Raw genomic sequence first — 22,162 nt, forward strand, 5'->3', positions numbered from 1 at the left:
TTTTGCGGCATAGTAATACCAGTGTTGGCGGACATCAGAAAATAGGTGAACCATGTTAATTAGGAATCTGGTGATATGTAATTACCCGACTCGCACCAGATTTTTTTTGTTCGCGAATATGCATAGCGCGCAATTTCTGCAGATGCCTGAGTCGACGTTTATGTCAGCTTCCGCGTTACTCTGTCACTCTCTTGACGATTCGTCACTGCGAGGGCACCTGACAGCAACAGAAGAGTAACAGCCAAATGGCAATGCCAGCATGCGGCCTGGCTTTGACTAGCCTGTTAAAGGTGAGTTCACGCGACGGACCATTTGCTCGCGGACCAGACGTCATGTGGCGTCCCACTTCCGCTTCGTGAAGTATGCGCTGGGCTCACGATGTTGCTGAACGTAGCATATCGCAAGACTGTGCGCATGCCTAATCTGCTTATCGCCACCTGCCAATGTAAAGGTCTGAAGAGTGGCAATAAGCGGGTTAGACACGCGCACGGCCTTTTCTCCGTATGCGCGGACTTCACGAAGCGGAAATGGGACGTCACGTGACGCCTGGCTCGTGTCCTATGGTCCGTCTTGTGAATCCACCTTAAAGGGACTCCGCGATGTTCCCCTCAGTGCGGATTAATCTGATCAAACGGACTCCGCATTCGTTCCAGAGGCCAGTGAAAAAGTAAACTTTGAAATCAGAGCATGCAAATGAAAGTTACTCTAATTAGAAAATTAAAAATGAAAAGGTCAGCCCGAAAATTTGTTTCACTTGCCCATTTCACTCGCCCAGTGCTTTACAAAACGACCTTCGGATAACGCAAGCATTTCTTTTGGTCCCTTGAACTCCAAATTGAACTCCAATCATGTTATTTTTTGTTTCCAGTCTTGTCATGTTACGGATTTCATTTTGCATGACCACATTTCAGGTTGGATTCTGTTGTGCTATCGACAAGTAGTATGCATTTCTGTACATGTCATGTTTCTTTATATGGTGGTGAGGCAGTCTAGCTTTGTTTATGTCAGTTCCGTGACCATACAGTATGTGGAAAAAAAGAAGGGGAACAACATTTGCTTGTTTATCATTCTCGGAAAATTTTTTTTTCTGTGCTGAACGAATATTCGATTCGATATCCAAAGCTATTTTTTCTTCACATTCATATTCGAAAATTTCTATATTCACACACCCCTAGTCATAATTGATGAAAACAGTAAGTTTGAAATGCCACGGCTTATCAAGTCAAATAATTTCAAAGGTGCTGATCATGGTTGAAGGTGAGGAAAAAGTGATATTGCTTTTTGCGGCACAATATGCCTGCACAAAAATGGTGGACAATGGGCTACCCCACTCACTGTTTCATGAAAGATTATTTACTGCGTTCGCTATATGTCATAAAAGACTGGCCTATTTGCGAGTTGAAAGATGTGAAATTCACCTGAAACAAAGAAATCGCTGCTAGGTGTAGCCCACTGTAGAAAAGGCTGCGAGTTCACTTTGTACACAAGCGTGTACATAGCATGTCAGAGTAAAAAAAAGATTGGCAATCAGAAATTATTCAGAGCAAATACTTGGGCATGTTGGTGCAATTTGGAACAAGAAAAGCATACTGCAGAAAGACGAGGACAGAAGAAAAGAGCACACAGCAACACAGCACTGTTGGATGTTTTGAAAAGAGATTCTGTGGAGAGGCTTCATGGTACTCACCATGGCAGTCTTGTTGCATGTATCAAAAATTATTTAATCAGCCTAGTAGTTCACACAGTTAACCTCTTTTCTGATCTCCTCCAGCACTGGTATTAGTATGCTGCAGAAGCCTTTTATACCTCAAAAAGGTTGTCGTCAAAAATTTGTTGCGACTTCCCTTATGCACCCAGTACAGCTTGACTACAGCAGGGCATGCTACTTCTGTTGGTTGTCATTTTCACCTGTGTTACCTGTTCAGTTTTTTGTGGGTTCCTAAATGAGTTCATACAAGATATTCTCCTTAACTGTCTATTTTGAAAACACCAAGGCCTGTGGGGAGGGTTCATGGTAGTCACAATGGTAACCCTTTGCATGATAGGCTGTATCACACTGGACCTAGGTATTGTTTTGTATTAAGTGGACATGGCTGACCAAAAGTTTATATTTCAGGCGTTCATTGATGCAGATTAATTGCCATGTAACGTCATGAAGGCACAGGAAGCTTTATTTAGCTTCCTCATAAACCACATATTCTGTGTGGTGGCGTGGTCATTGATTGAACCAACAAAAATGACCAAATGCAACTGCCATATTAGGAGCTCGTGTCTGTTTCTGCTCTGTGTTCATTCCAGGTTACGTTCATGATACGGGTATGCTGTCTACATCACTTGCTATTGTTATTTTGGATACCATATTTTCTTGCCAAGTTTTGTGTCCTAACATTCTCTCTCTCTCTCACTGTGTCTGAGTGCCAAGGCCTAGCTTATCAAATCACCATCGTATGATTTCTATTCTAGCTTGCTAGGTCAATGTAAACTTGTGGTCTCTGCATGGATTGTCCGCAGCAGACAAAATAATAGTGCTACTGCTTAGACAGTGTGGGGTGTGTAAAATTTTACCTTCACTTCACGTGCGAAATCGTGTACCGAAGTGGGGCTTTGTGGCTCCCATAGATTGTGTATACTCGTGTAATGGCCACACTTTTTTTTTTTTTCGCAGTGAGGTGCAGCTCTTTCATGGAACTGGCATTTTTTTCCTGAAATTTTTCAACTTCAGTGTTGCCTTAATTACACATCTGCAGTTTATACGGCAGCACTCAATAATGACAAATCATTACAGGCCCTGCAAGCCCGTGATAGATGAAACGAAATAAATGTCAGGATGGTGCAACTCACGATCGCCTGACAACCTGCAGGAATTGCCCGGAGTAAAACAGGCTGGTATATAACTTGATTGGAAGACGTTGCATCACTCTAAGTAGGTCCGAATAATAATTCAAGATGTGCACATAACAATCAGGATTCGATGCGGTGGTTCATGGCTTGGAACAGTGCTCTGTTCTTAGGACCGGCGGCTGTCAATACAGTGCAACTTCATGTGGCCTGCATTTCCACTCGCTTTGCTGTCAAAGGCATTGCGGTAATAAGTCCTACTTTCATTTTAGTTTCAGGTTGTGTGATGATAAATGCGTAACAAGGTTAGACATTGAGTGATGAGCAGTGACTAGCTTCAAGGTGTCTTCTACTACGGCTTTGATACGAAGCATGTTAGGTATAGCAACACCGAGCAAGTGGCAATTGAAGAAGGCGGGCTGTGCAGGAATGCACACTGCTAGTATGGCTGCACCCCATTCTGGCTTTTGCACAGCCGAGGATCTCTCTGGCATTGCCTTGTGCTCATACGCCTAGCACATACGACGAGTGAGCAGCGCTGAGGCTGCGTTAAGTAGTAGTGAGGCCTCCACGCAATAGCAGCTTAGGTGGAGTCTGACGGAATGATGGGTCACTGGCTTATAATTACAGCGGTGGTACTGAGTGTCGCTGTCTGGTGACAGCGCAGCTTGCTACATGGGCAAAATGAGTTGCATGGACTAGAGGCCTAGTCAGGCAGTCTTTATCGCCTTTTGCCTCTGCTCCATGACAATACTTTTGCAATGTCAAAAGTGCAATAAACAAACAAATGTGAAATGCAATTCTTTTGGTGAACGTTCTTTTAAATTACTAGCAGCCAAGTTGAGGGTGCGGCCCTTACATGAGTATATGCGGTACTTACGTCTCTTGCTGGAGTGATTACTCTCTTTCGTGCAAAAGGTATTGATGAACACATGATTACAGTCCGTAGCACGCATGAACAGATGAATACAGTCCTGCAGTGAGGGACTCTTGATGTCACATTAATTATGAATGTGCCAACTGACCCAGTTCAATGACTCCTCATATGCAGTATAGGCTGTGCAGAGGCAACAAGTAGCAGTACTTATCGATAACTCAAGTGCTTACATTTACAGTGTTTTTCTTCAGTTTTCTCGCATCACAGTTTTGATCGCAAAGGAGCCCTGAACTGCTCTCTGAATGTGCTTTGCTAACTTGTTCAGTGAGCATAGTATCTTGTAGTGAATATCGCAGCCGAGTCGCAGGCTCCTATGCTGTACTTGATGCTCACAACGTGCAAGGTTAGCTCTCTTTTGTTTCCTGCAGCAGCTTTGTTATGGTTTTTCACCGGCCATTGAGCAGCTGCTGGTCTCTCGTTGGTTGCACAGTCATCCACATGGGTACTGGCACCGCCACCCTTTGTGAGGCGAGAGCAGGCCTGCGGTGACAGTGGCAACTGGATAGTTGGAGTCATTCCCACAAAGGGAAAACAGTGGTGAAAATTCAAATTAGGGGAACTATAAAAGCTGAATACTATTTATGTCTCCTTTTTCATGGCATGTTTTGATAATGATTTTGGAACAGAATCATCGAAACCATGCCAGCACCAAGATATTTTTGGTGATCATTGAGCGGTCTCGGCCCCCTCAAAAGTTACTGTTTCATCCTTATGGCCCTCAGGTTTTAGCATCTTTTTTTTTTTAGGAATTTATTATAGTCATTCAAGGTTTGTCTTGTTGCTCTGTGGTGTATTGCCACCCGGAATTGTGCCCTTACATTGATTGTAGTTTCGACTGCGGCTGGTGGCATCGGATAACCTCAACGAGAACCATACAACAGTACTCATCAAGGTCAAGGACGTCAATGACAATGCCCCCATCTTTGACCGGCCTACCTATGAGGCTCAGATCACTGAGGAGAATGACCGGAACCTTCCCCAGAAGATACTTCAGGTCCACTTCCAGCGTTGGATGTGCTTAACGCTTGATAGCTGTTCTCTTTTTTTTCTGCTCGCTTTTTGCTGTCTTGTATTTGTGTGCATGTAGCTCATGTGCATTACTTTTTTGGCATGATTCCAGCTAGGTGGGATTCTAATTTGCAGGAAACCTGAGCTTGGCAACAAGAGATTGAACACAAGACAAGCAAGCAAGCTGTGTGAAATTATGTGGTTTTATTTTTTGCATCTTAAAAGTGAGAGAAAAGCCTTTCTCACTGGTGGAGCAGTCTCTCTGCTGCTATGACCACATTTTTAATCATAACTGCTACATTGCCTTCACACTTTACTTTAAACGTGAAGATGAAATGAGGTCACATTGAGAGTGCCATTCAGCACATGTTGCCTGCATAGACAAGGCTTAGGTTGTGTGTGTCTTGCTTTGTTTCTTGTGGTGGTCTTCCGTACAAGGTTTATGCTTCTGTGTGCTTAGTTTCTGGCATAATATGTGTTATGTTTGCAGTTGCACATATCTCATGCTTAGAGTGAAGGTCAAACAAGATTTTTTTTTCCTCCAGTGTAAATTTTTTTGCTACATTGCTGTGAGCATTCCTGCCCATGACTTCTTTTATTTTTATTTTATTTGGAAATATGCCGCTGTTGTTTTTTCCTTTTTTTAGCATGGTGGTCTATAGAAACATGGCTTTTAGAAGCATTAATGAGGGCTGTGACTATGCATTGTTCAGCCAGCAATCATTGTGCCACTAGGGTGGCTTCGCACTGCATGAGTGGCATGTGTCGTCTGAGTGTGCACTTGTTTTCTTTTTGTTTTGTCTTTTCTACCTGCCCTGGGCTATTTTGCTGCTGTGGTGCCAGTTTAACTTGACGCTGGTGGCATCGGACGGCTTTCATGAAGGCAACACCACAGTTCTTATCCACGTCAAAGATGTCAACGATCTTCCGCCTGTATTTGGCCAACCTTCGTACATGACCACCATCGAGGAGGAGGTGTCCCACAATTTGCCAATGAAAATTATGACGGTATGCATAGCTACATGTGTCGCTTTCTAAGCTTAAAATTTTCTCTTATGAACAAAGCCTCTGACTTGTGAACATGTAGGTTTCTCATGTGCATTCTTGGGTTTCCCCCCACTGATATTCCATAGCTGGTAAACAGCGCTGAATCTGGTAGGGGCCAAATCTGCGAGGGGGTTCTCTTTGGAACCGGCTCGCTTCTCTGCGGATCACCACGCACGATTGGCCACTTCGCTGCGTGACATCAACTGGAGTGACCACACGCGGTGAAGTGGCCAATAGTGCACAGTGGCACACGGAAAAGCAAGCCAGTTGGAGAGCAAACCGTCTCATGGGTTTGGCCCTTGGAGACATAATTTGTATTTTACTTACAATATTCTATCATGTTACTGATCAAATCAGCGGAAGTTTTCATTTCATTATCTCTGTTGAATATGGTATAGGAGGGAACATGGCAGAACCACAGTACTTTTATATTCAGTTGATATTGCATATGTCGAGCCTGGATATATTGAATTATTGCTTATATTGAACTGTTAGAACATCCCTTTGGAAATCTGCGTGACGACAGCACTGTGCTCCTCCGGTAACGGTGGAATTCATAGGCATTGTTAGCACGATGCCGTGGGGGTGCTTTGATTGAGCATGTTCATGTGGCTTTCGCTATCCACATGCTGTTCGCCCCCATTGCACCCGTCTCCTCGCGGGCGCAGTGAGAGTGAACATATGCACAATGGCTCCACTCCGTGCAGATTATGTTCACCGGCAGGTAGTTTTAGCGATGACCAAAGCAGTGCCATGGTTGCCTAAAGGCGGAGAAGCACTTTCCCTCAAATGACGCACTCGCTTCCAGGCATGTGTGTTCCCAACAGAAATCTACTCAGGTGGCAGGAATCATTTAATGAAGCAGTATCGGGTACTGCAATAGTAATTATAAAATAATGCTAATGATGCATTCCCTGCAGCAACAGGAGAGAGCACTCCGGCAGGGCCGCATGTATGTGCACTTACTTGGCTGACGCTGTGTAAATTGCAGCACGTAAAAGTGCGAAATTGGCAGACACCATTCCACATCTGAACTAGCCTTGTGTTGTACACATGCGGTAGCAGTGTGGCTCTGCAGATTACGGACCTTGGACTCTAGAACCCGGGTGGCTACGCTTTAGGTGTACATGCCCCATTGCAGCACATCAAAGTAGTGGCGTGATAGTGGTAGAGTGTGGGAAACGCCGAATTGGAGGGCTTCGGATTGAGAGGTTTTTAAAAAATATCTGTGCGGTAAATGCGCTATATATAGTAGAACCCTTTACATACCGTGTGCCGTGTTAACGTTGCTGTTACCAGAGTACCAGGAACCCGCCTACCACCAATGCACACATGCTGATTTGCTCCGATGTTGCAGGCGTCTGCGCAGCTGTCGGGTACCCGGTGCCATCTGGCGCCCGCAAGGCAATCTGCACATGCGCACTGATGGCACACGGGCTCCCGGTACTCTGGTAATGGTAACACAGTAAAGGTGTCTAGTAACTACGACCATACAGCACTGGGGACTAGGCAAGCACAACAATGGGAGGAACAGCAGTGTGTTACCATATTGGTCGTACACCCGTTCTAAAACTCTCCAGCTTCAACCGCATGGAATGCATTAACATGTGCCGATATGGCGAGATGCATTTTCATGTTTCCCCCTAATTCAGATGCAGCGAGATGCGACCTGCAACCTGGGAGCCAGGAGCCTAGCGCTAAAGCCACTGAAACGCCGGGGAAAGGAGAAAGAAAAAAGTAACATAGGTGTGACAGACACACACGATGGAAGCAAGCTGAGCAGTCTGAGCAAGCACAATATGAAGACACGAAAAAAAAAAAAAAGGAAGCGTATATGTGCAGCAGTTCATTTGAAGAAAGCCTTTAATTCAATCTTCACTTCATATAACACGCTGTTATTCACTCGGAGCAAAACTAGGCTTAACGAGAACAGCACGCTTTTGCGTTGCTTGGTTGACGCTCGCACATGAGCTGCTCTTTCTCAAAGGCACGAGAACATATGCAAAACAAGTTTCTTGCTCAACAACGTCCAAGCGCTAGAAGATAGCACATGTGCGCATGCTTCTCTCATGACAGCGTCCGGGCATGACTGAGAAAGAAAGAGCACACATGTGCAAAACAACTTTCTTTCACATGCACACGGTGCAGACACACAAGTCAGCAAATCAGCACAAATCAGAAGGAGACGCTGTTCACCGGCATCCACAGTTTTCAGTTACTTGTACACAAGGAATGGCGACACAAAATGGAGAAAGCAAACTAGAAAACTGACAAGTAAATATGTGGTCAGCAGTTGGGAACAAATCAGGAAATACCGGTTAAGTAAAAGGCTAAAGAAACAGAGAGGGGTCTATGGCAAACAGATGCAGATAAAATTGGCACAGGGAACATGCAGAATGTTTAAGCAGCAAATTGCCAAAGAAAATATGTACAATAGTTCTAGGGGAAGCTCTTTGTTTTTTGAGGCTGAGACAGGAGTATTGCAGACTATGTGGAGAGAAGGAAGTGGCTGAACACTGGATACTTTTCTGTAATGAGCTTCATCCTACGGTAGAAAGCAAATGCTTGCAGTGGCTCTCGCATGGCCTTATGCGCTTCTGAAGGCAATGAAGAAATCAACTTCACCCTAATGTTGATTGAGATATTATTGCATTTATAATAAACCAGTAACAGAATTAGACCTCTTATGATTGGCAGTAGCTTCTCCCAAGGCACCTTCAGCTGCTATGCGAAGTGAGCTAGGCCTAGCAACACCCAGCGAGTGGTATCCTGTCGCTATCCTAGCTGGCAGCACGTCACTGTCGCTAACGTGGGTGCACCATATTTACGCTTCTGGGTTACCGAGAAGCTTATCTGTGTCCATGTTATGTATATCAAACTATTTTGGAATCCCCTTAGAGTTCAATATATCCAGGATTGACTGTAATTAGTGGAGAGTTCGGTAATAGGGTTAAGGCAGTCATTTCAGTGATGTCTTGGTCATCCAGCATGATGTTCCCAAGGACATTGCATAAGCTACATTATGCAAGGAAACGAAGACAACACGGAGACGTCTTTCTTTGCTCATCGCTTATGTGATGCTTCACTAGGACACCACACTGAACAGTCACCAACTCGTCCCATTCTCTGTACTCTTTGTCTGTTCATGAGTTAAAATAACACTTTTGAGACATAATTCTGAGTAATATTTGCTTGTTTCTTTGCTCTAGGTTGAGCTTCAACCTAACAAGCCAGTTTTTTGAGCTGTTATTGCATTTTTAATCAATCTGGATCAAAAATTGTGCTCGTTTACTGCTCATGTTTGATGTCGTAGAGCTTAGCTGGATCCTAATGGAAGGTTCTTTCTCTTGAGGTTGTTCCCAGACCCTTTATTGGTACTTTTGAATAGTAGATTTCATGAAGTTTGTTTCAGAAAGCCAAGAAACAGAAAACTAAGTTCTATGCTTAGATAATTAGTTTTTATTTATTACCCATTTGCATGTTCCAATTTAAATTTAATCCATCAGTTATATTAACTTAACAAAACTTCTGTTTGGGCTAGATGGTGCATAGCTATAAATGAAATGAAATTTAAGCGCACACGAAAAACGCACACAAGAGGAGATACACACAGGACAGGCGCTAACTTCATCTGATTTATTCGCAGGTAAGAGAGCGAAAATATATACATAAAACGAGACATGCGTAGTAAAGAAACAGATCGTCATATCACAATGCGTGCTCAAGGTATCTGTATTCTGCCTGCAAAAGATTAACTGATGTATCACTCACACAGTCATGCCCCCTCTTCCTGATGTGAAATGCTTCTAATAATCACCGCTCCTGCCAAGAATCTTTATCTCCTTCAGCCGCAGCTGGCACGCTCTGCAGTTCGCACAATGGTCAGCCAAATGTGTCCCTCCACCCCTTAATGCCCGCAAATGTTCCCCCGCCCGGTCATTGACACACCGCCCAGTCTGGCCTATGTAAGCCCTACCGCAGGTCAAAGGTATCTCGTAAACGACACCGGAACAGCAGTCGACATACTTCTTTGAGTGCTTCTTCCTGCAGCCACTCTTCTTTTCCGTGCACGAAATGCGTGAGCAAAGGTGGGCAAGTTTCTTCGGTGCGGAAAACACCACAGGAACGCCGTGTCGGCTTGCCACCTTCTTCACATGATGGGCAACCTTGTGGATATACGGAACCACTACTGGTTTAAACGAGTTCCTTTCTAGTACGTACGCTTTGGCGAACATGACCTGCTTGGTTTTTCGAAGAAGGGCCTCGGCCACAGAAACAATGACCGCGCAGGGGAACCCAGCCATAAGTAGCCGGCGTACTTGCTTATTAAAGCTACACTGCATAGCATGCGGGCACGACTTCACGAGGGTAATTCTGCAGTTGGGTATATGTTCTCGGTAGATGTGGAAGATCTGTTTTATTCTGTGCCCCACGATGTTTTGTTCGGTGTTGTTAGGAGCGCGATAGAAGAAAGCGGAGAGGTGGAGTTCCAGAACTCATGCGGTCTTACAGTGGACAATTTTATGCGCGTTCTTGAGTTTTATTTAGGTGTCACTTTTATCTCTTTTGAGAATAAATTTTATCGTCAGAGACAAGGGATCTGCATTGGGTCCTGCGTAGCCCCCGTGCTTTGTAACCTGTTTTTAGCTTTTATTGACCGCGCCCTTGAGCAAAGCTTTAATGGGAAGGGAGTGCTGAAAGTTTTTAGGTACGTAGACGATTTTCTTATTGTTTTGAAAAAACTAAACAACATTTCTTACACCGAAGCAGTTGGCAGCATCCTGGAGAGCTTTCAGCAGAACGGGAGGGGATTGAGTTTTACGCACGAACTCCCTTTACAAGGTTCGTTGCAGTTTTTAGATGTCAATTTTACTATAGGAGTTGATCATGTTTGTTGGGAGTACGCTCCGAGGGCACAGAAAGAGCTTTTACCTTTTGATTCCGCTCATTCCAAAACAGTTAAGAGGTCTATTGCCGGCCTATGCCTGGGGTCTGCTCTGTCGAAGTCGTGCCCGCATGCTATGCAGTGTAGCTTTAATAAGCAAGTACGCCGGCTACTTATGGCTGGGTTCCCCTGCGCGGTCATTGTTTCTGTGGCCGAGGCCCTTCTTCGAAAAACCAAGCAGGTCATGTTCGCCAAAGCGTACGTACTAGAAAGGAACTCGTTTAAACCAGTAGTGGTTCCGTATATCCACAAGGTTGCCCATCATGTGAAGAAGGTGGCAAGCCGACACGGCGTTCCTGTGGTGTTTTCCGCACCGAAGAAACTTGCCCACCTTTGCTCACGCATTTCGTGCACGGAAAAGAAGTATGTCGACTGCTGTTCCGGTGTCGTTTACGAGATACCTTTGACCTGCGGTAGGGCTTACATAGGCCAGACTGGGCGGTGTGTCAATGACCGGGCGGGGGAACATTTGCGGGCATTAAGGGGTGGAGGGACACATTTGGCTGACCATTGTGCGAACTGCAGAGCGTGCCAGCCCCGGCTGAAGGAGATAAAGATTCTTGGCAGGAGCGGTGATAAGACGGCACGTGAATTATTAGAAGCATTTCACATCAGGAAGAGGGGGCATGACTGTGTGAGTGATACATCAGTTAATCTTCTGCAGGCAGAATACAGATACCTTGAGCACGCATTGTGATATGACGATCTGTTTCTTTACTGCGCATGTCTCGTTTTATGTATATATTTTCGCTCTCTTACCTGCGAATAAATAAGATGAAGTTAGCGCCTGTCCTGTGTGTATCTCCTCTTGTGTGCGTTTTTCGTGTGTGCGCTTAAATTTCATTTCATTTATAGTTATATTAACAACTACTAGTTTTCTTATCTTTGTAAATATATTTGGAAATGTGCAGAAATTGTTTGTGTGCTGGCTTTTTTTTTCTTCCTCATTACTGACTGGACTAAACCTTCGCTGAGCCTTCTAACATTTACTGCTTCACTATTGCAAAGGTGTGTCCTTGGTAACTTGGAGCGTGGTGGTCTTTTAATCTTGACTATCCAGTCTCTAGCACATTAGTGGCTTCATATGACACCCTTGCCCCAGGAAGGTGAGGAAGTTCAGCATGCTTGTTATTACTTTCCACAACCTGGGGCTCTGAGCTTCTTTACTTTTCACTCGTGCATGAACCTCCAGTTGCGCTCTGTGCTGCATGGCCTCTGTAATGCTTCGCTCTGCATGTCGCATTTTTTTTTCTTCTTTGACGTTTTGGTGTGTGATTGTGTGTGTGTTTTTGCTTCTATGTACTGACTGTGTGTGTGCATGCGTTTCTTTTTTTTTTTGCTCTCACTGAGTAAAGCGTCTCTTAAAATTGGCGCTAAGAAAAGCTTTTCATATTTCATGACTAACCAAGTAATATCAGATATAGTGTGTCTCTCTCTCATTGTTCTTACTAATATTCATCTAATGTTTCTGTATAGCCACAAGCTATTGAAGTGCACAGTGTTTGCGAAAATTAGAGTTTACTTTTGTAGGATATAAGATGGCAGTTTTACTATGAATACCTCATGTTTGCGGCATGCAGGGTTTTTGAAATACTAATTGTTTTTGTCTTTAATTTGGTGTACTCATAATGAACATTGATAAGCAAATTTCAATGCGGCAACAGCCATGTGTGGATGAGGCACCTGTCAGTGCTAAGCAGCAGGCCATGGGGCCGTCATGGGAACCACATCAGCATCTTCGAGGTCATAAAACAGATGGCCTGCACCTTTATTTGCTGCATTACAGATTGGCTGTTCCACAATTCCTTGATCATGGAATGTTGCTGTGAAGCAGGCTTAACGTTTTTAATAAAAGGTTCAAGTGGTGCACTGCGTTGGTCATACTGGCATTTGTATACTGCATCTCTGGCTGCTTGTCCAGACTGCAGCATTTCGGATTTTTTTCTAACCCTGCACTTCGCAAACTCAGGGTTCCAGTAGTACATTAATATTAGTCGTTCAGTGGTACTAGCATATATGGGAACATTACTAGCTGCAAATTTATAGCTCGAGACTATTATTTAGCTCAGTACCTCAACTGGCAGTTAATGAGCAGTGATTTGATTTGCCATAAATATTCTTTTTGCCATCATGCTTGATGCTAACATTGTTTTTTAAAAGACTATCATCTATGTTTCAGGTGACAGCAACAGATGGTGATAAGGACAGGGAGTCCTTGATAGTTTACTTTTTGACGGGTCAAGGTGTTGATGAGGACCCTGGGAATAGCAAGTTTGCAATCAACACAACTACAGGAGAAATATATGTGTTAAAACCATTAGACAGGTAAATTTAGACCTAATAGTTTCATTGAGTACTACTGTGTGAATTGTGTGCTCTGTAATTTTTCCTTTGCGGTTTTTTTCTATTTTTTTCCTTTTTAAGAACTATATATAGTGTGTACCATGGTAGCGCTGGTAACTGATTAGTAACAACTTTAATTGCGTTCCCCTGTTTTTTGGGTTTTTTTTTTTCATAGTCATATTTGATGTGGCATTCTCTGCTGTTTGCACTCACCTTAGACATAAAGGTTTTTGTCATCTCGAAATTCATTGGCTTGTGGTCTACCTTTTTGTGATGTTTTCAAAAGAGATGTAATTGGTGACCACACTGTTTCAGTGTGTGCCTGTGTATGTCGCGGCTTTTCTTTTATTGTTGGCCAGAGTGGTACTTATTTTGTGCCCTTGCACCATGTTCAGAGACCTTCCACACGGACGTTCCCAGTGGCGCTTCACCGTTTTTGCGGAGGACGAAGGGGGCAATGGTTTGGTGGGCTTTGCGGACGTTCTCGTCAACCTCAAGGACGTCAATGATAATGCCCCCTTCTTCCCTTCAGCCATTTACACAGGCAATGTTACAGAGAATGGAACAGCTGGTAAGTAAATGGCCTTTGCTGAAACTGGCATTCTCTTTTGAAGGACGGGTTCATGTGTATCTTGTCCAAGGTTTGTTCATTCTTGCCATCATTTAACTCAAATTGGCACATCGATGGGGCTATAATGGTTAGCAGCACTGTCGTAGTTGCTTGTCATTGGTTCACAGTTACTATGGCGGAACTGGTATTTCAACACTCAGATGTTGTTTTCCTAACCAGGAAACATGAATTGTATGCCACCTACTGGTGTGGTATGGTAAATTTTATGTGGCATAGAGTGTATGCAAAAGTAGTGCATAAATGTGTCGAGTTTTCAAATATTTCAAAGCCACCATAGAAGCCTGCAGTAGCTTTGCTTTTTTATGCAAGTATCCTTGTCCCTGCCTTTACCAGAACGTTTTCTTGCAAATGTGTGGCCATAGCCGTACACGGTCTTTCTCTTGCATATTTGTTTAGTGTGATGCAGTATGCAAGTGCACTTTTGTAGGCACTCCAAGTGCCATCTTTGCCATGACTTGCATTGTTACTGCTCCACTACATTTTCTGCATCACTTCTCATTGCTATCATGTAGAGCTCTTCTTTGTTTGCCATATTTTCCCATCTATAAGTTGCACCTCTTGCAAACACCAGCTTTCCTGGGAAAAAAAAAATAAATAAAAAATTGGCACATAAGGTGCCCCTGTTCATACGGTAAGTGCTATAAAATTGCGCTGAAGATCATTTCGTCAGTGTGCAACAAAAATACCTGCAGCAACTGCCTTGTGCAGACTATTTTTGAGCTCTGGCCAGCATGCCTTCTTCCTGTGGTCTGCCTTTTTTGTTGGCTGCATCCACTGGAATGCTCTTGCTACTTTGTGCTGGTCCCAGCCCAGTTCGTGTTCTCCAGAGTGCGTCAACGACACACAAACTGAATTTTGCATTGTGGTTCCTTCACCTCACAGGAGGTGCCGTGTTCAGCAAGAACAACACACAACATGCCTAGGCAAAACAGATGTGATGCCAAAATCGAAACTTTCCAAGGATATGGCTGGACCGGCTAGTTGGGATGCGGCAGTGGGCAGCACATGCTTTGCACCGCCACTGCATTCAGTTTGGTTGTGGCAATATGATAAGAGTCTACCCATAAGGTGGTGCCACTAGGATGCCAGATAACTGTGCGAACAGCATTATTGATCTGCATAACTTTCACTAGCATGATAGATCTATATGTGCCAAGTGAAGACAGCAGTGGTGAAATTTGTTATTCACACACTGCAAGTATACAGTTATTGCCAATGCTTCAGAATAGTCAGCTGCAGGGTATATTATCACATAGGCACATTTTGAAAATCATCCCTTCTCTGTGTTTTCCAAGTAGTTTTTCTAACTAGTGGTTGTGACTTTCAGGCATGACCGTGATGACAATGACAGCCACTGACTATGACGATCCCAACGAGGGCAACAACGCACGGCTCGCCTACTCTATTGAGCAGAACCAGGTTAACGAAAATGGAGAGCTGATTTTTACCATTGATGAAGAAACTGGCGTCATTTCAACAGCTGTTTGCTGCTTAGACCGTGAGACAAACCCAGAGTACACCATAAAAGTGGTGGCTGTCGACGGTGGAGGTTTAAAAGGTACTGAATTGCTTTTGGCTTTTTCTCACTAAATGTTTTTAAAATGTACGTTACTTTGCAGAATTTGTAGTTAAGAACAGTTCTCAATGAATATGCTAGCGCACTTTCAACCTAGTCACCAGAAAACCATTTTGTGCTTGTGTTATGGGTGCACCATTCCATTCTCTCCCCCCCCCCCCCCCCCCCCCTTTTTTTTATTATTGAGATGATACTTGTCTTGTAGCTTGATGCTTTCTAGTTTCACTCCATAGTGTGCAATTTATTCTAGGCACTGGAACTGCCACAATCAAGATCAAGGATATCAATGACATGCCTCCAGAGTTTACCAAAAAGGATTGGTTTGTTGATGTTGAAGAAACTGAAGCCGACAATATTCCTGAAAATCCCATCTTAGTTGTTTCAGTCAATGATGGAGATCTACTAGAAACTAACCGGTTTAGCTACAAAGTTATTGACAACACGTTTGGCTCTGATAAATTCACTATGGTCACCAATTCTGATGGAACTGGTTCTTTAAAAATTGCCAAGGTAAGAGTTTCAACTTTATTTCTGTTGGCTAATTCAAGTGGTTTCAAATTTTTAGCAGCTCATGTGGATGCAAAGGCTTAAGAGAACAGGGTAGGCTAAAATTAAAAAAAAAAAATGATTTTTTGTTTTTCGAGATATGAAAGTGTCGCTTTTTTTCTGAACAAGACCTAATGTTTCGCTTATGTGAGAACAATTTTTTTTACAGAGAAAGTGTAATTTTTAGAAACATAGGTGGTGGCAAACTGTGCCCCATTTTACACCCGTGTGCAATATTTAGCTCCTGTTGAAAAAAAAAAGAAAATAACAAAACAGGTACTACCATCTTTTCCAGGCTTAGAATGATTATTACAGCTCATCTGGCGACAGGAAAAAGCTTCGTAGCATTTTGTTTTGAGCTAAATTCAGCTCTAGACGCAATGCGACTACCCTGAAGTGCACTGCTCACTCTTTGCCTTCTTTGGTGCAATTTTACGAGCTGTATAGATTTCTTTTTGCTCTGGGCTTCGAGTTTAACAGTTACAGCGATGACTAACGGCTAAGAATTTGTGCTGGAAGCATTAAATCTGCGCTAATCAGTCTGTGTTTACCATCAAGGATTACAGCGCCACATCAGGCGTCTTGTGTGGTGGCTCACTAGCATCTACTATGAATTCTTGTTCAAAATTCTCGCTGTCAGCAGCACACACAGACGAGATATAGATGCTTACTGATCATGTCTGTACATTGGTTGAGGAAGAAAAAGGAATTCCTCCATGGGAAGAAAGAAAACAGAAATGAGTGCCTCATAGTTTTGTTTAGAAGAGTGCTGCGTAGTGTGTTTATTGGTATTTAGATGCTGAAAATATCCAGGATGAATGCTGTGATTATATTTAATGATGGCTGCATTGCCCAAGTGGGTATTTTCATGTCATTTGGTGTTTCACCTGGATGGTGCGCGGTGCAATGGCTGAGAAAATAAGGCAGCAAATAAAGGAGAAAAGTAATGATTGTGGGAATGCCTATCTGGTTGATGGCTATTGAAATGTGTATTGCCCCCCCTTTTTTTTTTCACTTAAAAGCCAGTTATCTCGGAATATAAATATTGCAACATTTGACTTTATATAAGCCATAAGCATTTTTGCCCAGTACATAACAAAAATGAGGGAAAGTCTGTGAACCAGAGTTATAGAAATTCATGCAGGGAATTTTGTTTCACAGGATGCTTATTGCCGATTTTGGCTTAAAAATTGGTAGGGTCCAGTAAAAAAAACTAACCAAAAATACCAAACAGTTAATAAACATTTATTTTGGTTCAGTAATGTTCATTAAAGGGGAAAAAAAGGGTTCAGCTTAAGTTAAGGACAACGCAGCGAGCTATGGAAAGAAAAATGATAGGTGTAGCGTTCCTGAAGCAGGCAGAGTGGAAGAGGAAGAAATGGGCTTGGGCAGGGAATGTAATGTTAAGGCAGATAACCGCTGGTCATTAAGGGTAACGACAGAGTGGATTACAAGAGAATGCAAGTGTAGCGGGGGGCAGCAGAAAGTTAGGTGTGCGGATGAGATTAAGAAGTTTGCGGGGATACTGTGGCCACCTGCAGATGACAAAGGACAGGGTTAATTGGAGAGACATGGGAGAGGCCTTTGCCCTCCAATGGGCGTAGTCAGGCTGATGATGGTGGTGAAGGGAACTTAAAAAAACTGAATACAATGATATGAGTGTGACTGCTCTAACCCTAGTAGATTCAAAGAAAAAGGGTCTCAAACATCGAAAATACATGGCAGGTATAGGGCCTACCCTGTCCCCTTAAAGAGTTAAAATTTTGCTTTGTGGCTGTTTGTATTCATTACTACTAATCCAACTGCATTGAGACTTAATGGTGCTTTGCTGTGAAGGATTTTTCAGATCGTATCTTACCAGTTGACTTTTGAGTAATTGTAAGGCTTGGGTTTTTTGCAGCCGCTAGATTATGAAGATTTGCAGCAGCGCTTTGGGTTCAACATCACCATTCAAGTGAGCGACAATGGTGGGGAATCTACAGATCCCTATCATGCAGACTATGCAAAGGTCAAAGTTAGGGTTAAAGACATAAATGACAACAAACCTGAATTCGAGAGACCCAACATTGAAGTGTCTGTTCCTGAGAATTCCACCGTTGGTTCAAGTTTGGCAACGTTTAAGGCTACTGATGCTGACCAAGGTGGAAAGTCACGTGTCAGGTAAATTCACATTTCTTGGTCTTTGTTTCATATGTGTGTTCTATTAAGTACAGCCTTTGTCAAAAGTAACCAGGCTGCACGTTTTTCTTCTCAGTCGTGTATTAAAGCGATTACGCCAGCCCTCAAGCTCTAAATCTCTGCGTGGTAAGGAGAACCCCTGTTCTCACCTTCAAAGAACATTTTGATCTTTAGGGAAGCCGTGAGGGGTTATACGAGTGAGAAGCAAACCAAGGAGCCTGGTTACTTTTGACAAAGGCTGTACATCCACGGTCACATGGGTGCAGAAGAGCTCTTGGCTGCTTTTTCTGCTGTTCTCCAACTATGATAACTTGATAACTATTAGTGTTTGAGACTGGCTTTTCTTTCAATTACATTAACAGGCAAAACAACCAAAGTGAAGTGCACTTTTCTGACCATTAAAGACAGAGAGGCCTAGCTGCAGCACTCGTGTCCCAAGAATATAGTGACTGCTTACAGGAATACAAAAGGGAAATATCAAACTAAGGAAGATGGTTAGATTGTCCCTCGAGATCACTACAGACATTTTTTCTGTGCGGAAAGGTGGTTGTTTTTCTGAGGAAATCGCAAATGGAGGTCCCAGAACCCTTTCACATTCCAACTGGCTGCGAAAAATTAGTAGAAATTAGTAGAGTTACATCATTTCTGTGGCGCATTTGCATTGGAACTCTTCATCCAATCTAAGGAGCCGTTTCTGTGTACTGGAAATGCAGCTGGAAACCAAAAGTCAGCCCCCACCATGTGGCACGTACACGCACACATGTGCACACACACTGAAAAACAGATACTTCCATCACGTGCGGCTGTGTCTTGTTGTAACACACGTGTATGGTGGAAATAGGCTGCATGGGTGCGAAAGAAACTACGGGAAGTTATCGAGGGTGGCTGCTGACTGTCAAAGAAGCTAAGCATGAGCATGTGGTCTTCGGTGCATTGTGTACTGTCGGGAAGTGTATACACGTAAACTTTGAGGGATCCTTAGCAGTATGCAAGCAGCAGTCACACTATAACATATTTCATTCAACACCACCTCTGTGAAAAATTGCTCACACATTGTTCATCAAACAGCATGCTCTGCTGTCGATTATCGAGTGTTAACAGTAAGTATGATCTCAGACGATGTTTGTGAATTGCTTCCTGTGAATTGTAAGCGGAAAATAATCGGGCTACATTCTGCCCAACTATACTCTGCCCCCCATGTCCGACATGCAGGGAATGTACACGCAGTCTTCACGAACAGACATCAGCTGGTTGAATGTTTTTCTCACGGAAGCACATGTACCATTAATACCAATTTAGCTGCATGTCACATCTTTATGCTACAGCTTTGCCGTGGAGAACAAGCATTCGAATGAAAGGTGCTACAATCAGTCCTTGCTTGTCGGCCCCTCACATACTGCATGCATGATGACCTGCACTGGAAGGCATTTTTCTTTAATGAGAAATGCACCTCACAGATTGACAACATGCATGCACACGCTTGTAGTAATAAAAAAAATGGTTGCGGCTTAGCTCTGATAACCCTGGTTATGCAAGCGAAACTCTCACTGCAGCCTATTGCTGCAGTGCCGCATGTCTGCCACAACGTTGTCTGCGGTAATGTAAGCAGCCCACATCTCTCTCTCACCACTGCCACGTACCTCAAAGTGCGATTGAGGCATCTACTTATTTATTTTATTTAGTAAGGAACCCACAGCGCCGTGGCATTACAGTGGGGGGGGGGGGGGCAATGTACAACAAAGAAGCACACATGACACCTCCGCTCGCAGGCAGAGTTACAAGCATAAAACTTTCACCATGTACATCTCACTTCAAAAGAACACATCACAATCGCATCACATCATTAAAGAACGAAAGAACGCATCATTTGATGTCACACTCACAACATCGCTCGGTAGTCTGTTCCATTCTCTAATGGTTTTCGGAAAAAAAGACATTTTAAACAATTCAGTTTTTGCCGCGAATTCGCGGACTTTAAAAACATGGTCAACACGGTTGGATCTATAAAAAGGCTCCTGCACATACCTTTCGCGTTCAACCCGAACAGTTGAATAATAAACAGCATGAAACAGCTTCAGACGCAACTTCTTTCGGCGCGTGTCAAGCAATTCCCAGTTGAGTGCATCCTTCGTACGCGATGCACTGTAACGAGCCCCGCGTGTGCCAGACACGAAACGAGAGGCAATGTTCTGCAACCTCTCCAACTTATCTTTATCTCTAGCAGTAGGCGGGTCCCAGACAGTGCACGCGTAGTCCAGAACCGACCTGACATAAGTCTTGAATAAAATGTCACGACATGACAGTGGAAAAGTGCTTGCATTTCGGCGAAGAAATCCCAAGTTTCTGCATGCTTTAGCAGAGATATAATCGACGTGACGGCGCCAGCTCAAATCAGGAGTAAAATAAACGCCTAGATATTTAAATTCGAATACCTGTTCTAACATTGTGTTCCTAATAACATATGAATACATATCAGGGTTTTTCTTTCTTGTAAACTTCATATGGACAGTCTTGGACAAATTCAAATTCATATTCCATTTAACGCACCACTCTGAGATTCTGTTCAAATCTTCTTGGAACATTTCCGCATCTCGATCACTAGTGACAACACTATAAAGAACGCAGTCATCCGCAAATAACCGCATTTGAGATACTATTCCGTCACCAATGTCATTAACGTAGAGCAGGAACAATAGTGGTCCTAACACGGAGCCCTGGGGAACACCAGACACAACCTGCACTCTTTGAGACTCGGCGCCATTCATAACCACAAACTGCTGCCGTAAACATAGGTAATCTTTTACCCATGATATCACTTGAGGGCTAATATTGTAAAAAGACATTTTTTGAATTAGTAAAGAATGCGTCACGGTATCAAAGGCCTTTTTAAAGTCCAAAAACACGCAGTCCACGCTAAGTCGCCTGTCCAGTGCCTCAGCCAAATCGTGCGCAAATTCAGTCAGCTGCGTAGTACACGATAGGCCCCTTCGAAAACCATGCTGACGAGGATTAAACAATGAATGTGCGTCCATATGTGCTGCTATACTGGTGAACAAAATATGTTCGAGTGTCTTGCACACAACTGAAGTTAGAGATACCGGTCTATAATTTGATACGGTGTTGCGAGGGCCAGATTTGTAGATTGGCACAACACTTGCAATTTTCCAGTCATCTGGAAGGCAGGATTCTTCAAGCGATTTTTCAAAAATTATCTTTAAGTAGGGTGCAACCGACTCAGCACATGGGCAACCGACTCAGCACTGACCCAGGGAGCCGGTTATGCGCCCTTTCTTTCCTTAAAATCATCGGAGTCTAGAACGTTGTCGGCGCCAACGCCAATTAACACAGTGAACATTGACGGCCTATAGCTTCAGTGCCGCGTTTCTGCCACAGCGTTGTCAATGCATGCAACGCGCATCTGTCACTATTGCCACATAGCTTAAAGCGCGACTGAGGTGTCCACTGTTCCAGGGGACCAGTTATGCTCCTTTCCTTTGCTTTCGAAGCTCCCGCTCTTCATCGGTTTCAGCTGCCCATTTCGCGTGTTTATGCTTGCTGTCGATTGCTAAATCTCTCACATGGTTGGTGATGTTGACCGGATGATCAGACTTGGCCGGACATCTGAGTACCCACTCTAGGGAACGTCGGCTCTGGCTGACTTGCTTCGTCCATAGTGAGGCACTGGATAGGCAGCGCACTGCTGCAGCGAGCTACATGGTTACTTATGCAGCTCCGCTCCTCCTGTTCAAGGTCATTCGTGCAGACACAGCAAAATCGACGCCACTAGACTAGTAAGGCTTTCGCTTTAAAAAGACACTTTACAATATCGGAACACAAAAGCCTTGATGCTCTGCTTTTCTTGCATTTCAGTGGTAATTGCCCATTGGCAGCGAAATAGCGTTACTTACAAAAGCACATAAATAGTTCACCAGCCAAAGTTGTTCAAATCCGCACGTCAAGGCGTGTACTTCATTTTTACGCAATTGTCCGGCTTATAAAAGTTTTGTTGCTAGTAAAAATGACATATGTGCTATCACGTGGCGTTAACCTATCAGTCTAGCCTGACTTAGTATTCCCTTTAAAGTCGCTTTAGAAAAGATGAGCAGCAGTTGT

General features: G+C 43.6%; 1 protein-coding gene across 5 annotated transcripts in view; it reads left to right on the forward strand.

Annotated features, from left to right (window-relative positions):
• Nucleotides 1-22,162, forward strand: part of CadN (neural cadherin) — a 248,060-nt gene that overhangs the window by 193,268 nt on the left and 32,630 nt on the right. For 3 of the 5 annotated variants that reach the window (XR_016290490.1, XM_089580222.1, XM_089580220.1), the window contains exons 18-23: nucleotides 5,627-5,791; nucleotides 12,955-13,100; nucleotides 13,514-13,689; nucleotides 15,077-15,307; nucleotides 15,576-15,835; nucleotides 17,772-18,031. Coding sequence is in view for 4 of the 5 variants with exons in the window: in XM_089580222.1 (XP_089436348.1) it covers nucleotides 5,627-5,791; nucleotides 12,955-13,100; nucleotides 13,514-13,689; nucleotides 15,077-15,307; nucleotides 15,576-15,835; nucleotides 17,772-18,031 (1,238 nt within the window). In the remaining variant the exon portion in view is untranslated. Of the gene's footprint in view, nucleotides 1-4,604; nucleotides 4,770-5,626; nucleotides 5,792-12,954; nucleotides 13,101-13,513; nucleotides 13,690-15,076; nucleotides 15,308-15,575; nucleotides 15,836-17,771; nucleotides 18,032-22,162 lie in introns of all 5 variants that reach the window. The other 2 variants (XM_089580223.1, XM_089580221.1) reach the window with 1 other exon arrangement.

This window comes from Amblyomma mixtum, chromosome 3 (genome assembly GCF_055824585.1).
Source record: "Amblyomma mixtum isolate Tamu chromosome 3, ASM5582458v1, whole genome shotgun sequence".
Lineage (NCBI taxonomy): Eukaryota > Metazoa > Arthropoda > Arachnida > Ixodida > Ixodidae > Amblyomma > Amblyomma mixtum.